The sequence below is a fragment of the Aphis gossypii genome, chromosome 1 (genome assembly GCF_020184175.1).
Source record: "Aphis gossypii isolate Hap1 chromosome 1, ASM2018417v2, whole genome shotgun sequence".
Classification (NCBI taxonomy): Eukaryota; Metazoa; Arthropoda; class Insecta; order Hemiptera; family Aphididae; genus Aphis; species Aphis gossypii.
In genome coordinates, this window is record NC_065530.1 from 13,238,381 (window position 1) to 13,258,211 (window position 19,831).

General features: G+C 25.5%; 1 protein-coding gene across 7 annotated transcripts in view; it reads left to right on the top strand.

The window, feature by feature from the left end:
- Window positions 1-19,831, top strand: part of LOC114124910 (basement membrane-specific heparan sulfate proteoglycan core protein-like) — a 162,174-nt gene that overhangs the window by 80,009 nt on the left and 62,334 nt on the right. For 5 of the 7 annotated variants that reach the window (XM_050197025.1, XM_050197028.1, XM_050197027.1 and 2 more), the window contains exon 8: window positions 30-149. In XM_050197025.1, the coding sequence (XP_050052982.1) occupies window positions 30-149 (120 nt within the window). Of the gene's footprint in view, window positions 1-29; window positions 150-10,769; window positions 11,121-19,831 lie in introns of those variants that run through there. The other 2 variants (XM_050197030.1, XM_050197031.1) reach the window with 1 other exon arrangement.

The window sequence follows — 19,831 nt, forward strand, 5'->3', positions numbered from 1 at the left end:
TATAATAATTTATTTGTTTTGTATTTCAGTTTGCGGAACTGACGAATTTCAATGTGACGAAACTTTATGTATTCCTAACTCAAAAAGATGCAATGGTCTTAGTGAATGCTTGGATCAGACTGATGAGCGAGATTGTCCACTGACTCCAGGTTAGAAAATTTTTATTTCATATTCATAGTTCTCATTTTCCAGTTATCACGTTTATAAAAATAAGTTACGACTTACCTATGAAGATTAAGATAAAACATGGTATAGGCAAGTGGCCAGTTGGGTACCACTCTGCTATACATATTAGGTGTCAATTTGGACATAACGTATAGGGTGTTAAATTTGAATTCAATAATCTATCATTGTATATGAGAAGCTATTCTGAGCAGGGATGGTCTTTCAACCTTTTTCCCCGTTTAAAAATTAGAGACGGGTGAGATTGTGGGAACTGTTTGTCATAATGTTGCTACCCAGCACTTCGGTCTTTTAGCCTACATATTAAACATATCACTAATTTTTTTTATGATAGGTTTTTTTGTTATAACTATGTCATTTATTTTACTTTTAGTATCACGACAGAATAATATAATTTTTTCTAAAAATATTGTATTTATTATATTATTCGATATAATTAATATATATAATATATATATACCATATTATATCGACTTAAATAACTAAGAATTTAATAACAAGTCTCTGTAAATATCGTAAAACAGTAAAAATAAATCCATAGCATAAATAAATAATATCTAAAAATCAATTATAAAAATATCATTGCGTCTAGTAAAATTCATAATAATATTATATTAAACGTAAAAACTTTTAAAACCTCAAAAAGTACTAAATAAATCCACTTTGCAACTAAAAACCACCAGGTGAAGATAGACAGAAAAAAGCATATTGCTCCACTCAGAATCTAATAAATTAATAATGTGTTATGATAATAATGTTTTATGCTGTATAACAATTTAACAGTAAAACAATTATTGTTTATTCTGGAGATTTTCTAATTACGTTTATATTATTCGTGTATAAACACCTATCAATTTCTAATGAATAATTTTATATTAACGTTTAAAGTTTAAATTTCCAAAAGTATACGATTACATTATTACAATACATGAGAAATAACTAATAGAGTGAAACTCAAAAATATCGATTGCTACATATTATAGTATTATACTACTCTTATTATGTATCTTTATTCTAAGTGTGATGAGCGTGTGTTCAAATATATTTAAATATACCAACACCGGTTCAATAACAGTTTGCTGCACCCAGTAAATCTTAAATATTTATAACCATATAAAACCACGTGATAGTACAAGGTTATTGAATAATCTCGAAGATTCGGTAGTATAGATTAAACAATATTAGTATGAAAATGAATAATCGAATTATTGTCAAGTATTTGTCATTTGATTGAGTTTATATTCTATTTAAGATGTTTAGTGATATACTAGTTATTATATACTAGTACGATAATACCACTACTTAGTATTATTATTCATAATTATGGTGGTAACATCAAAAATAAAATGAATTTGATTAAAAACTTCAACACCTATGTGTGTCATTGATTTTTTAAATGGTAGAATTTAATTTTATACGACAAGTTATTCTAAAAATATTTATTAGTTAAACAATATATTTATTTCCAACTCTTCATGATGATACACAAATTCACAAAACACTACGTGTAAGCTATATTTTAAATCATAACCAATAAAATTCCGGTATTAAACCAAAAATCAAAAATCAATAATATTTAATATTAATAATCTATAAATTATCTGAACGATTCTTTATTGACGAATTTTGAGCCATGCACTATTCTATGTTGTTTTTTTTCAAACATTTAAGACAACATAATAATCTATATTAGTATTTAACTATTTAAGTATTCAAGATGTTCAATGACATTTCTAAAAATCTCTACGACCTCATCTATTAATTTCATGAACCCAATCTAAATTACAGCAAATGCACATTATTGCCTACCCATTATAAATCACTTTATAAAATGATGTAAATTTAAAAATTAAATAATAGAAATAGCTCCATCGCTCTCTTCAAAATTTAAAACAACTGGAGAGTTTGATCACATCTATCATAATATGTAATTACCATTATTATTTCATAGATCTTCTTTCTTGCTGCACTATAATAATAGACTATTTACTTTTTATCTGTCCGATGGTGTCTGTCGGTTCTTTCCTTGTAGACAGGTAGCCGACGGCGGAAAATAATATACCCATAATAATACCCGTATGGTATCATAGGTGCATGTATATACACACGCATACACACTATACACATATAGTTACGAGTATATATATATATATATATATTAAATTTAAGTAGGTTTATACTATGTTCATTTTAATAGCAACTCCAAAGTTATTATTTAATTTCATGATGTCATGAACGCCAACGTTTTCCGCCCGCAACCGACGTGTTCTTATCTAATAGACGTTCGCAGTTTACCCATAAACATAGAAGGCATACACGGCATACGTTATGGTTCACAAAAATAAGAAGTGTTATTAAATTATTAGCACGTTTGGTTAAAGAATGAATCGATATAATATTATCGTAGGTGTTCTTTATGTTCACCATACATAACAGTGTACACCCATACTGTAATAAATAATAATCATTTGTCATTAATGAATGGCCAATTAATGAAACAGCATATTGTAGATACCCTAATTTATTAAAAATCATTTTAAAATAATAATAATATTGCTTTATATCGGAATATTGTTATCAATCGGAATTATATTGAGAATTTTTATTTTTATTACGAAATCAAAACATTTAAGTAGATTTTTTATAACTATTAAAATTACAAAATATACAATGATATAATAAAATTAACTATATGACTGATCAGTTGTTGGTATTTATCAACTATAGTCTATAGATAAAGGAAAATTACATTTAATTTTAAAATAAATACAAACATTGAAACATGTGTTTAATCTTAAAACTTTATTCCATCATTTTCAAATTACAAGTAAATTCTCATAACTTTTAAGTAATATTTTTTAACTAATGTATAGTATATCTACTAGGTACCTAATATTATTTAAATCAATATCAATACATTTAAATATTCAATTAAATATAATTATGTATACATACATACTTTTTAATTTAAACAAAAGTATAATTAATATCTATATAATATTATTATAATTAATAAGTAAATTTGGTAGCTTAACTAAGGTAACAAAAACATAAAATAATGTGAGGAGGGAGATCTACCAGTGAGTAAATCTTCTGACTCAATGGGGGAAAGTATTAACTTAATTTTTACAGTTCAAGATTCAAAAGACCTCAACACTATGTTGTATTTTTAATTGACGTAGAGGGTAAAATTATATTTAAGTATAACATTATTACTATGAAGACATTATATGTATTATGACTCTACAGTAAATTCATATATTCTGTCAATATTCATAATATTATAATTTATAATAAATTTACAGCTTAGCGAATATTTTCCATCAATATGTATGAAAAATAACCACCGGCATGTATGAGGCCACGGCATTGATTTATGTGGTCAGCAATTTGAAATTCGTACCGATTTTTGAAACACCCTATATATACAAGTATAGATATACACAGATGCAGTATAGACTTAAGCTTATTTCGTGGATAATTTAATGTAAAAAATGTACTGCAAATTAACTGTGACTAAAGATGGTTAAAGAAAATTTGGCACAACAGTAGATACTCAAAATAAACGAGTAAAATAATTTTTAATTATAAACACGTAATTTTTGACGAACTTTCCCTTTACAAAAAATAGTAATCTCTGCTCTCTGTTCATATAATATATAATAACAAGATTCTAAGACTAAGTATATTATTTGTCAATGAATGATTGTTGGTTGTCCTTGCGGGTCCATTGCTCCTATACACAACCGAATTTTAATAGATTGTTGAGACTACATATATACGCATAGGTATATATATATTATATGATGCTTATTTGAATAAATTGTTTAGAATTATTTTCCATATTTAAAATAAACAGAGAGTTACAAACAATTCATCCACGATTGGAAGAACAATGTTGTATAACTAATATAATTTATTTGAGTCGATATTCAAACTAAAAATATATTTTTATTTTGCATTGCAAATATCTTATATATACAAATAAATGCTAATGTAAAAATTGCACATTTTTTTGTTCCGGTTAAATGGTCAAATTTCTTTTCGTTTTTGACAACTGACAAGCAATCGTTTTGTAAAATATGTATTTCAATTTTTGTAAAAAAAAAAAATAAATAAATAAAACAAATTTTGGCACGCATATAAAGATTTTATAAATTGAATTATTTTAATTTGATGAATTGATAATGTAAAAGTATATAAATAACACAGATAAATCGAGTAGAATCTGTAATAAATAGCAACACACTAAATTATTTAAATATCCAAAATCAAATTGAGAAGTTCAAACATAGATTTATCATTTACCTATATTAACAATATATTAAAATCTTTGATCTATATATATAACTTTAAAATTTATAGCACATTATTTTAAAATATAAAATGCTATAATATAATATGATATAATATTAGTAAGAAAATTAGTAATTTTAATATAATTCTGTTTTATTGGTATATTTTAACTATTCCCTTATAAAAGTATTGAACATATTTAAATTAATTAAATAAATTGAATATCGTTACAACTAATAAGCTGCTGTACTATGCCATTACTCATAACAATGAAATATAACTGTTATCTAATTTCGTTTAAATGGTTAATATAGTTAATGAAATTTAAAATTTATAAATGATAAAAAGCTTACAAAAAAAAAAATAAGAAATACTTGGTTTTTATCAGTGTAGTAAAAAAATTGAATGTATCACATAAAATAATTCAAACGCTAGTAATAATTTATATCGTTATATTTAAATTCAAACATTAATTTTGAACTAACGATTTACTTTGATTGTCACTTATTGACTTATTAAAAGGAAACTCATCAACGACAGTTTTTAATTATTCATGAAATGTTAATGTATAGCAATTAAACATCCTATAAATGTAACAACAGACAAAAGTTTGGTGGCAAATGAGTCTATTTTTATTGAAAATATAAATTTCTATTTAATTGGCCTGAATTACCTCGTACATAGTTTGACAGATATGATAAATTGTTCCAATTACAAATTTTGAAATGATGGTTTTAAGTAACGCCGTTCATTAATATAATTTATAAGTCAATATAATACATGATGTGCATTTTAATCATTTATATCAATGAATTTAAAATCTATTATTTGTAAATTATAAGCTTTCGTAATATTCAGCATTAGACATTAAAATTAAAAATCAAAAAATGTATTTATTTAAACACATATACAGTCTCCACGAAGAAACCCCTAATAATAGAATAAATATGTATAACAAATACACTGATTGCTTGTAATAAAATAAACCATGACATCATCACTCACCAGTTCGAATGTTTTACACTTTAGATATTATTAATGTTCGAAAAAATCCTTGAAAATGCGTTTAAAAAATAAAACATAAAACATTCATTGAAATTAAACTGTCTCGTAAAAAATATAAACTTTAGCTGAGCGTGGAACCTATTGATGATGTTTTTTTTTGGCCAAATGTTCTAAATCTACTGAACATAATACTTAGTGATTAAATATATTTTATAGAACTAAAATAAGTGACAAAATAAATACTTTCAAGATTAGATATTTCATAAATCTTGTGTTTCTAAATGTACATAATACATATACGTATATGTATTCATATATAACATTTATTTATTTTTTTAATAACTTCAATATAATTTGTAGCTTGTCATCGATGCGTAGGTATTGACTTGAAGTCTTAATGCTATGACAATAAATTAATGTATGACATAATTCTCAAAATATAATAGTTCTAATCACATTAGGTGACATATTCGTGTTGTTTTTGTGCTGTTATTTAAAAATAAATTTAATCATTTTTTTTTTACGCCCACAAAATTTAAAAACATCAAATGAAAAATGTATCATCATCAATCTAAAGACATTTTAAAATAATTATATAAATGTTATCAAAATTGATAGATATGCTGAATGATATTTAGGTTGGAAAAATATTACAGTTACGCACTTGCGTGTCACAGAAACTGAGTGATAATATTACGCGTTGGCCAATTTTCTGACCGAAGTTTTCTATATTTAAAATTATTAAATAATAAAATTATACACGGTCTTTCGGACGTTTAACTAAGTAAAAGGAACGAGTGGGTGATTTGATGGAAAAACGAAATCATTTTGAAGTTTTATATTTAATTTAAAATTGTCTGTGGTTTTTAAAATTTTTATTTTGAATTTTATAACCACGGGATGTGTGTATAGTGTGTACAAAAAAAGTATTTTTGACAGTGATGGAGGAAATTCACTTTGTGTTTAGTTGTCATCTTCGTTATTGTTTATTTATTTTAAAACGCTTTTTCCCAATATAAAATTAAATGATGGAAAGTCGGCCATCAACTCAAAATAAAATAAATTTTATCTGTAGAATTTTTACATAATATGGAATGGCGATAAAAATAAGACAAATTATGTTAAGACTATAAAAATATAGTCAAGCATTATATTTTTTTATGAGCTCAATAAATTAGACTAGACAGATATTATAACACTACACGTGTTATATTTTTTTTTAATTCAACATAGCTATTTCTTTGAATTCGTAAATTAATTTTTTTATTATATGTTTAGCATGTTTCATAAACACTGGACAAAAGTGATTTCGTTTTTTAAACAGTTTTTATAAATCTCCATTATTTAAATCTAAATGAAAATATTGAAAAATTTACTAACTCAACAGATGCATTCAAAAAAACATTAATTTTGTACTTACATGTTTGGTAATATGAATATATACTATGATTATAGTATGAAATAAAATAATTGAATATGTGACGTAAATACCTACCTAATAGTTTCCCATAGATTTGAGAAAAGCTTAAAAATTTATATAATACCTATACAGTTTCAGTCTTAGAGTAACCTGTAAATTCGATAATTCGTTTTAACAGATATGATCCAATTTCAAAACAAAAATAACGCTTTAACGAGGTACTTACATTTTTGGGGTTTTCAACTGACCATTTAGTAAGTGCCATTATTGAATAAAACCAATTTTACGACTCTGTGGGATTATATTACAAAAGGTGTTGCAATAAAATATGTTATAATGTTAATAAATACAACAGTTTATGGTAAATGCTTTGTATCTAAACATAATAATATTAATTAATCCCTCGTATTCCTACTTGAAGGTGGTACATACAGGATAGATTTGCACCCTCCGGCAATATAATTTCAGTGATTATAAATGTTAAAATAAGCTTATACGCGCAATAAGTTTCCCACCAAGGTAGCCGGAAGCTATTACATGTTTAAGTTATATATTGAATCAATATTTCGTTTTCTATAATACGCGTGTAATGTGTATCCTGGACTTGACGTGAAGCCAAATTCCCAGGCAAACGGCAGTCCATGGCTGCGGCGGCGACGCGTGTGGGTGGGTTTATTATATGAGATGAAACTTCTTTTCTCCCCCGATCTATCATTTGCACTATCACTCCATGCAGTAAACCTACGTCCAACCGGTAGTAAAGTGATTTATTTCGAAATAAAATGTTAACAAACAATTTATAATGCGCTCTATAATGTAGTCTTCTTGTTACGGCCTGCAAGTTGGACACATTGCAAGTACGTGATTTAACGACGGCCGTACGTCTTGTACGTGATTAACCCTAATCTTAGATATGAAATGTGATCGGTATTTAACACTGCAGTGTTATACTAATTATAATTCTTTGGTGTTATTCAAGTTCAAAACAATTATAGTTTCATAGGTATGTGTGATATATAATTTTAATTTATCGAAAGATTATATTATACTGTTTCATTGAATTAAATTCCTGACAATTAGTATACAAGTTACAATTTGTTGTTTATACTTAAGGATATTTATTTATTTATTAAATCTCCAGTTACACGAATTCATTTGATTTATGAATGTGTATTACCAGTGGTATTATTAGAGAGGGGAGATAAAAATTAGTTATAATTCATTCAACCACTTCAAAAATAAAATAATATCAATTCTTCACTTTTCGTTCTTTTTTTTTATCAAAAGATCTTAGAATATAGACGCAGCAATCTTCAAATAATATAATGTTCCATAGGTTTTTTCATAGTTATTTATTGCAATTTATTTTGTATACGAGTATTGTATAATATTTATCGTTCTTTAATAAAATTAAGTATTAAAAAAAAAAAAATACCGTTAAGCAAAACTGTAAAATGTAATACTTTTCAACTAAGGCTTGGTGTTAGTTAATAATATATACATTGTGATAAAACAAGTGATAATTATTATTAATAAGTATATGATGAACAAGCCAAAAAAATATCATAGTTTGAGAAACGAAACCACTCATGAAAAATGAATAAATTTTTTTTAAGCTCATGACAAAAACAATATTATACCTTTTAGTAATTTCAGTAAAACTGCATAGTATAAATAGCTATTAAGGTATTTTTTGATTTTCATAAATAATAAATTATGCGAAAGATCATGATTCAAAACATACACTGAATTTGTATTTATAAAATATTAATTTACCTAGTTGATATTTTTAAACATTTAATTTTAAACGATTTGAGTAGGTATACTAAATAAATAAATTACAATGCTTTTTTTTTTTAAATACTTGATTAATTTTAAATTAATAAATTAGTTCAATACAGACAATAAATTGCCTAGGTTAACGAAGTAAGCTATGTATGAATACTTAAAATATTTCATATTGTTGTGAGGTTATAAATCTAGGTATACTGTATAGGTTTTATATTGAATAAAAAACCTTATGGTACCTATATTTCCTATAGACAATGTGTTTAATAAAATCTTTAAAATGTGCATAATATTATCAATTTATTTTACACAATTGTAAAATTTGTCAATACATTGATTTGTTTCGTATAAACACAAACTAAATAATTCATTACTCTCGGAACAGTGATAATATGTATACCTACGATTAAAATATAAGATGCAATATTATCATTGATTTTCCACGTACCCCTGTTCGCATAATATATATTGAACGTTGACTGTTTTATAAACGCAACCATTGTGTTTATACTTAAATGTATTACTACTACCGACAAACTGCCAACATCACAAGTATAACATATTAACATCGGTATGAAATTTCACCCACGTAAAATCAAATACATTATTATGTATCTATCTATTCTAATATGAACCTCTGCATGTTATAAGCTATAACATATATATACATAATATATATGATTAATTAAAGAATAAATTAAGACAATAAACAAATCTTAACATTTGAAATATGTTATATTGTGATGTCACTATGGTGACTTTTCATTGAATAGGTTAAGCACAGCGTTATAGCCAGTCGTTTGTTAAAATATTTCACTGGTGATAAAATATCTGATTTGTCTCAATTTCGAACTCTACCTTATGCACAGATATTAATAAATGTTATTTAATCATAACCATAAGCAAGAGTAATGAATATATCAAAGTTCTGATATAAAATCACATATTTTAGAAGTTTTATTTCCATATGTCAGACATAGAGATATATACATAATACTTATCCAAACCAATATAGAAATTATAATAACATGAATAATACAATGAAAAATAATATATTATATTTATATACCTATATTAAAACAATGGTCTCATTTTATAAAATTATATTTAATTAAATAATTTAAATTTTTTACACATTACACTATTTAATTATCTATATAATAACTATTGATTTTTTTCTTTACTAAAAAAACTACAATTAAAAAAAACTTATGCTACTTTATTAGTCATCAAATATTATGTATATAACATTATACATACATATTTATATTTATAATTTATATACATTTATATATAAAAGACATAAGAGTGAATGAACTTGGAATTTATTGTTATGATACTACAACTAATAAAATACGTTATTATCCAGTGTTTTTTAAATTATGCGAAAAAAAAAATATATTAAAAAGAATTATTTTACAAACAAGGTACATAATTTTTGTGTTTAGTCGGTCGCAAAGAAACAATTTTGCATAATGTATTTTAAATCAATAATAAAATCCATTTGTAATGTAATATGCATTTTACTGATTCTTTCAGCCAAAAATTCCACACTACATGCTTAGTTGATTTAAATATATATATATATATATTTTATTTATCAGATTTAACTTTATAATTTGTAAATTGGATCTGTTCTATATCGTTTGCAACGCAATGTCATAAAATTATTCATGTGTACACTCCCAATTTTCATTATTTTTTTCATACTCGTTATATTATTTTATTATATTAATAAGAATCGTTTCCCGTATTTTATTATTAAGTAATCATCATACACATTTAAAAAAAAATTCGGCAATAGCTTAATTATATCATAAAATTATGATATTTAGTATGATAGGTTTTTGGTGTTAAAAATACCAAAAAGGGTTATTCTTGTGGTATAGGTATTATTGTTGTAGTACTATACAATTATTATTATCGTTATTGTTATTATTACTGAACTGGTAACCGCTCGTAATACTCGCGATGGCGACCGCAGCCGATCGAAACCGACATCCCGACGTATGCTGCACGAGGGAAAAAACGGCCGTTAGGACGTTAGGTAAGTATTACATCGCGATCATACGCACTCGTACTCGTCGACACGAGTCCACGCGCTCCCGCTGTACAAATAGTGGTCTAGCACGTGCGTCCGTGTTATCATATTAATATTATAGTAGTTATATCATAAACGTCGTTGTCTCATAGTAAAATTATTGTTGAATGAATAAACCGTCATGTAGTTTATGAATTAGGCGATTTTATTTATTATATATATATAATTTTTTTTTTTTTTTTTAATTAATTCGAATGACTTTAATATTTAAAAAAAAATAAGAAAAAATTCTAAGAGTAATGATGTTTCACAAAACTGGATTTTTAATTATTTTTATCTTAGCCTTGTGCCTCGTTCTGCACGTAAAGTCGGCCCAACAATTACCAGGTAAGACCCGGATAAATGGTTCTAATAATTTTCTATTTCATATAATAATATTAATTATCAGCACGTTTTTTTTTTTTTTTTTATTTTGTATCAAAAAAAGTGATGCAGTTATTGTTTTAAACATTCAATGAACGCATATTGTAAACCGTAAATTTTTAGTATTTGTTTTTACTTAAAAATTAGTATTCTTGATAATATATCGGTTGTTATCGAACTTTCGTAGTTAAACTTACATTTTAAGTTAAGATATGTTTATTTTTACTTTTTTTATTCTTCTATTCCTACTTATTTTACTTATTTTATTATATTAATGTGTAACCTATATTAATATAAGTTTGAAAAATAGTTTATACCTTTGATATTTATACTTATGTTATATTGTATTAGGTATAGTTTTAGTTCTGATATTAAATTATTTTAATTTAATTTTAACTTTTAGTATTATCGGCCTACTTATAAATCTTTTATAATCATAAATAATAAGTATCCAATTTAAACAACAGATCAAATTTTTACGTACAAACCATTTAGGACTTATTACATTTTGTATAACATTTAAAGGTATACATTACTCGTATGAAAAGAAGGTACGCAGTTTTGCGTTAGTTATTTTTTTTTTTTGGCAACATCACCATCAACATTACTGTAGGTGATTATTGTCGAGATTTATTGAGAGTTCTATACTTATCAACGATAATGAACGACTAGCCAAACTCGTTAAAATAATTTTTCGTAAATTTCACTGTATGTGTAAACATTATTTCAATAATAAAACATTAGAGCTGTAGTTTAAATTATTGTCAATTTAAATTAAATAACTTTACAATATTTTTAATCGCTATGATAACGATTAAAGTTTTCAAAAATGGGTCAGTAAAATTTTTTCATTTTACAATATTGAACGTATAGTATTTATTTTACATATTAAATATATATATATATAGGTAGGTTTCAATTATAAATAAATATAATTTTTAGTGTTGGTGTAATTTAAATGCATTAAATATATGATGAACCTATGTGACACAAAGGCTGATTAATATATTAATTAATTTTGATTATTTCGAATTTACTTATAATACCTATAGCGACCAAAGCAGTATGGGTGGCCCAAGTTATAATTGCGTTATTTGTGTGACGCTCTCTGTATATGTGTGCGTGTGTATACACGAAAATCTAATAACTTTTGTATGACGTAGGTACCCTGAAGCGCCATTAGATAGCCAATAAAATGTAACTTTCTATGTGGTACCTACGAAATATTGTCTTTTTTCTTTATTATTTTCTCGGGCCTAAATCGAATTCGACTTTACCTCCGGCGCCTCCTTGCGCTATCCAAACGCTTTCTTAAAGGCACTAGTAAGTTTGCTTTTAAACAATTCAATTAATTGGTACATCATAATCATCATCATCTATACAGTTAAAACGAACCTATATGCATTATTATTATTTTTTTTATATCAATTGTAATCCGGACTGCTATTTAGAAAAATTGACGTTTTTTTCTAAAAATTAAATCACGTAAACGTATAAATATTGTATTTTCTTATCGTATAGATTCGTATTTATGAGTAATGTTAAAATTGGCCTTCAGCCTACACATGCTTTGTAGCCAAGATTAAAAATATCATTTGGCGGCTTGTAAATCCACAATAATTTAAATAACTAAAACACTTTTACGGATTCCCAACCAGCGACCACAAAGATAAATTCAAAAATAAAATAAATTATCAATATCTTCGTTAATAGTTCGAAATAAACGGCCGACGATACATATCTTTGTCTGTCCAGGCGGGCGTTACTCACGTCATTAAGAAAAAGTGAATAATTTAGCATATTGAAATTGCCGTTTCTTGTTCCATGATTAAAAATAAAACAGACTTGCCACTTCTGGCCAACCGATTATTAATAATAATGAATAATAGATACAGTTAAATCATTAGCTTTTTCAAGAGGTTTGAACGTGTATGTATATTTTATACCCAGACTAAATAGTAAATTGTTCATATTTATATTCATTTTTCCCAACTACAATGTGAACAAAAGATCAGTGATGAAGCTAAAGATTTCATATGTATATGTTTTTACCTATGTGTTCTGTATAGAATCATTTCCATAAAATATGTAAAGGGACCTTTCAGTGCATGTCATAAAGTTACGAATACCGCTCAAGATTTACGAATATTACTATTGTGAATACATTTTAACACTATATGAAACTTGTGTTATGATGTTTTCAGCCTCGTCTGCTTCTATGACAACTTAAATTATTTTAACTACATGTTGATGTATAATTGTGTGATCAAAACCAATACTTTTCTAATCGAACACTCATAATAGTTATTACTTATTGCAAATTTGCAAATTGTCAAGCTCTGTAAAGTGCTTGTCATACATTAATAGACCTTTTAATATATATTCTACATCTTTGTCGCCATATTTTAAAAGCCATTTTACGCATTTCACAAGTGCACATCATATATCCACTTCAAATACCCTTGGAACTCTTAACCCTTTTTGTCTTTTAGTTTGTTTACCCTCTGCACCCTTAACCTCATTCTATGTACACGCCCATCTTATTGTTTTACCTGAATTTTATACCATATTCACGTGTACGTAGATTAAGGGAAAGTCTTGTGATTCAGCTATTAAAATATTATTGAAATTTTAATGTTATGAAATCACGATAGTTAAACGGTTAAATAATAGTAATAACATCAGCTTATATATGGTATTAATCTTCGTTAGATTGTTATCCATGCGCATTTCTCATATAATTACAGTACATCTGAACTATAATAGTATTTTAACTATTCATTTTTCGTACTAATTTTCTGGTTTGACAGTATATGCTATAAAACATATCTGGATAGCTTTTTTATTTTATTAAAATATAAATAAAACATTGTATACTAGTACACTAATAGTATGATAAAATATTAATCAAATTGATATACGTTTATAAAAATACAGGGTGGCTATCAATTGATGGGAGGACTTTCATTAGGTAGTATATTTTTTTATTCTATTAGTTATGTTTTATTATTTGTAATGTTTTAAGCGTATAGTATTATTGGATCTATATTGTATATAGTTACTCGAGACAAACAAGCTAGGTATTGTTAACGCGTAAATAGTGTTCGATGGAAAAATAGATGAAAATTTAAAACAACAACAACCCGATGTTATTTAAATATCCACTATCTTATCGTTTTTATTGAAATGAAAGTAACGTAATGAAGTTGCTATTATAAGTGTCACACACATTTATATATATATATATATATATATTATATTACATATTCACGTGTCCTGACTATAGTTTACATCTATTTATTTACATAATGTTGCAAAGACAAGCAAATACATTACTTGGTCGTGACCAACATCGCCTTAACTATTTCAAATATCTACAAAACGTATTATAATTATACATATATTCTATATAGGTACTCGTATCATTTATATTATATACCATCGGTGTGCCTCGTTTAAAACCGTGCGCGTAATATTTTATCTCCGACAGTTGATCGATTTCATGACGGGGTATACACGCGGAAAAAAAAGGTCCAGTTTATTACTAAACTTTCTTGGTAAGAACGGCGATAATCTAAATAATAGACGGGGAACAAGGGGAGCTTTTCGAACGTATGCGTCGCGGCGGTTTATATTGTTGTGTTCACGGTATTTTGGCTAGGATACCTATTAAAATTCTAATGGGATTCCGCGTGTAATATATACACACACGACGGATGTATATATATATAATCAGTCATCACATGATATGATGGCAATTAACGAACGGGTTATTGACTGGTCGCGTATATAGATCGAAATTGGCAGCATGAAAAAATGTTTTTAGTGACCCATTTTGATGTTATACTCCTTATGTCCGCGTATACCTATCGTACGTTTGAGAATTTTTATTCGCGACTTGCAATAGTTATCCGCAATGTCAGTTATCCATGTAAATGTAATTTATAGCAGTTTTATTTAATTTTGAAATAATGATTTAATATCTATTTTTAAATAATAATACATAGTGATTGCAATAATTTTACGATATTATATCTATATCGCGGATTTCAAGATCATTATATCGATACGGTATGAAATGATTGATATTATTAATACATATTAGGTACCTTCGTATTTTTTTTTTTTTGTCTAAAAATATCGATATTAATTACGAATTAAAGTATCGACTTGGGTGGCGCAAATGTACGTGTGTTTATTACTTGCGGGTTAGTAGGCCGTAGTCGTAATAATATGTAAAATGAAAATTTGGGAAAAGAAAATTAAAACATAAACTCAAACTCATAATAATAACATTGATGTATATCTCACCGTGACAGATTGACTGTGAAACGTTGTGATTAATTGCAGATAAATGTTTGGAGAACACATTTTGGTATTTATATAATCGATCTTAATGACATAATCGCCGACTGTGCTAGGTTAAGTTAGGTCCGACGGTATATCGTTGTACGATGTCTGATACTGTACTCATCTGTATAATACATTGAATAATGATTTTAAATTCACCGGTGATATTAACAATGAGAGGCCGTGGATCTTTAATAGATTATGAATAAAACAGTAAAATTATACACAAGTCTACTATCTATATATATAATATAATTTATGTATGTTTAATGTTTTTATTTATAGAAATATGTAAACCAAGGTTAATCATTAATATTTCATAATTTTACCAATTTCGCTCCCAATTATTATTTAATTCAAACTAGTATTAAAAAAAAAAAAAAAACCTCTTTAAAATGAGGTATTAAATGTATTATATATAATAATTTATACAAGAATACACCCATAAAACAAACAAAATGATTTACATGTATATTATAATATACTTTTTGCGAAAAGACTACTTATGCTGTGTTGAAAATAATAAAAAACGAATCCCGGGTAAACTTTAGTCTTTGTATTCCAGAATTTTGTCGCGAAAATTTCTGGTTTTGCTTATGATATATTGTCATACAGGATGATCTCCAAGAGAAATATGAAATGGATTTCTTAAAGTATTTTTTTATTCTTTTTAAATTCGAATGAACACCGTTTAAACTAACGGTAAACTATACTGAAGCAAGATGTTAATGTCTATATAAAATGCGCTACATTACTACTTTTTACCGAATAGTGAAATTAATTTTTATAGCATGAAATCGAATTCAACGATTACAGCTTAATATTTATTTTAAACATCATAACATAATATTCTTTAAAACTTATACCAGTAACGTTGTAAGATAAAATACATCCGAACACGTTTGCATTTTTTCCCTTAGAAATGTTGTCAATAAGACACGAGCAAATACTGATAAATAAATGTATATTATTTTATACCAATTATGTTGACATTCTTTAGTTTTGATGGCACAGTTTTTTAAATGTGTTGAATTGCAACAAATTACTGTTCCATTAACTCAATTAAATATTAAAACATATTATACTATTTTGGTATAATGTATCAGTGTTTGCAGTGTATATATAAACCTTATGTTTAGTATTAAAAAAAAAATAATAATAAATGTAGATAGGTATATCGTATAATAATTTGCTATAATAGCCGACCGTCGACCGACAGCACGCCAAATCAATAATCATTTAGGTACCAGACATAAATAACTAAAAAAATAATATTCTATCAATTTTCTATACACGTATACGTAGTTACAGTAATGTAACTTATAAACTAGTTTTTTTAGAACACCACATATGAATATATTTCTACAAAACGAAAGTAACAATTTTGTTTTGAAAACTTCCAAACCTTTTATCAATTTAAGCAAAAGAGTCCGTGCCCCTAGTCAAATTTCACCCTTTAGATAATTTTTAAAACATTGTTGAAAAACCGAATTATGTGTTAACAAACATAAAAATATTTACAAGAGCTCATTTAAAATGTTAAATAAATACACAAATATACAAGTAAAGCGACATAGTATATGAATTATTCAAATGATTTCTAAGTGTTTAGTTATAATTATAAACTTATAAATATAAGTAAACAAAAGATTTTATTTTTTGAAGGCCTCAAAATAATTTATTATATAAATTTGATATTTATAATTCAAAATTGAAATATTTTAATATACCTTTCTTGTAGGTACGAGCTACTTTTTTTATTTCGTTTGTAATAATTCTCGGTTCTCATTTTCATCAAAGAAAACTTATATACATCATACAATCGTATAAATCACTGGAACGTTTGACAAAAACGAAAACCCGTTTCGTCTTTCATGTGGTAATGATGAATGAAATATTAATATCAAGAAAAAGATTCAAGTAAAAAATTTAAGTGACCCATGTGTGTAGTTTCATGAAAAATGTATAAGATATTAATAAATATAATGAATTCTTTTTTGGTATTCTAACCATTCGCAATGCTCCGATGAATTAATTAGTTTTTCTGGAAATCTTGACTATCGATTTCCCAATGTCAACCTTGTCCACGATTTATTCTAAATAAAAATATATTTATCTTATTGATTTATTGACTTAAACTGGGGAAAAATATGAAATACTTCAAATATGAGTACCAATAAAATTAATCATTTCCTGTTGTTGTATAGGTATGTGAATTATGTCATTGGTATACGTATTTTATTTGTTTAATAGAAACACAATAAATGACATTTGGCATTTTTTATATATATATATACAAATATAACAAAAATGGTAAAAATTTCAAATTTTAACAATGTTCTCATTTTTGCATTGATCTCATTACCTAAGGACATAGGTAATGATAATACAAATAATAATCAGACGTTCAAGAATTTTATTGGTATTTATACTGTGTAATAATAATTATCATATTATTATCATTATAATTAACATTTTGTTACTCCATATAAAATCTTAATAGAAAACACACAAGTTGGTTAAAATTAGTAATTAAAAATTGTAATATAATATAAAATAATATTAATAATTATTTATAATATGTACTATATTAAGGTAATTTTTATCGTCTCTAGCGGCGTTTGTTCTCAAAGGATATATACTAGACACCAACATCCTCTGATGTACAATGAACCTTCTTTGATAATAATCTCTAAAATCATATTCTTATTTCACCAAACTGACAAATAATCAAATAATATTTATTACTAAAACCTAGACATTAAATACTCTCAAGATCTTACCGCATCAGTCATTCTAGTACATTTAATATTAAATCATATCAACTTGTATTTTAAAGGTCAACATCATATATATAAATTATAAACTATCAAAAGTTTTGCTACATTTTCCTCAATTCATCAAGTTTTATATCTTATGAAAGATAATTAATTTATAGAAAACAAAAAACTTTTAAATGCGATTTGATCTCAAAAGTAATTGAAAAGCAATGACAAAACATAGCTTGATTACAGATAGCAGATAGTAATTTATCATTAAATATAAATCTATTCAATAATGTATGATTCATTATACAAATATTATGTAATAATAGGTGTATGTCGGAACTTCTCAGTCGATATAAAAAAACACTCCCTTTTTAATACTAGGATTATTAAAATTGTAATACCTAATCAAATACAAATAGTCAATATACATTTTTATCTTAATTTAAATAGGATAGTAGTTGTATTTATCAAGTATAAATCTAATTAAAATAGACGACATTATTTGGGTATGTTACACTATTATAATCTCTTTAAAATATTTAACACTATACTGTTATATTATTCCAAACGGAATATTTTGATTTGAAAAAAAAAATAATTTATCTTTTTGTGTGAAACAAAAAGGGGAATAAAAACACCTACCCAAATACTCAACGTATTTTGAAAGGCAGTGAATTGATCAAAACCTGTTAGATAAGTGTTACAATATATTTGACAACATTTCTAATTTTTGGAAAAAATTTTCTAAAGCTGGTTATAACCTTACCAAATAGTGGTAAGGACATTTAGGATATTAAAAACTTTAATAATATTTCACTATAATATTTGCTCTTATTCGAAAACAATAATTATTAAACCTGTATTAGCATAAATTGATATCAATTTATAAGAATAAATTTATAAATAATTTTATCTACTTAAAATCATTATTTATTATTAATAAAATATTCTTTTACATTTTACATATTTATTTTTAAATTTATGAACAAGTAGAATAGTAAGTAAATTTATTACCCTCCACTGAACACGTTTTATATATTTTATTTAAAATGAGTCACTGTGCAGTTTAATTAACATTGTATCTAACTTGTACCTACATAGGTAGATATGTAATAGATAGCTATTTCCCGTATATTTATAATATACTGTGTAATTTGTTTTTAAAAGCAATACTCTTGGTTTTAGGTGTACAGATTTTTTTCATCATAATAATAACACATTTTTATGATATTCAAATTAATAAAATAAAATACGTGCCCATTGAAATGTACGGGTTGAGCAATTTCAAACTAAGCTGTTTATTTATAAAGAAATTATACAATAATAAATAGTATTCACACTTCGTTAGCTATAATATTCACATAGAAAATTAGGTAAATGTATTCATTATGATTCAACGAGACAGTTTAAAATTTATATTTTCATAACAATGTTATTTTGTTTTGAATTTAAAATTACAATATAAATTAAAAACATTTTTTTAGTAAATAATTTAAATTTATTAACGATACTTTCAGGGTTTCATACAATATTCACATATAGCTGAAATATTGCAAT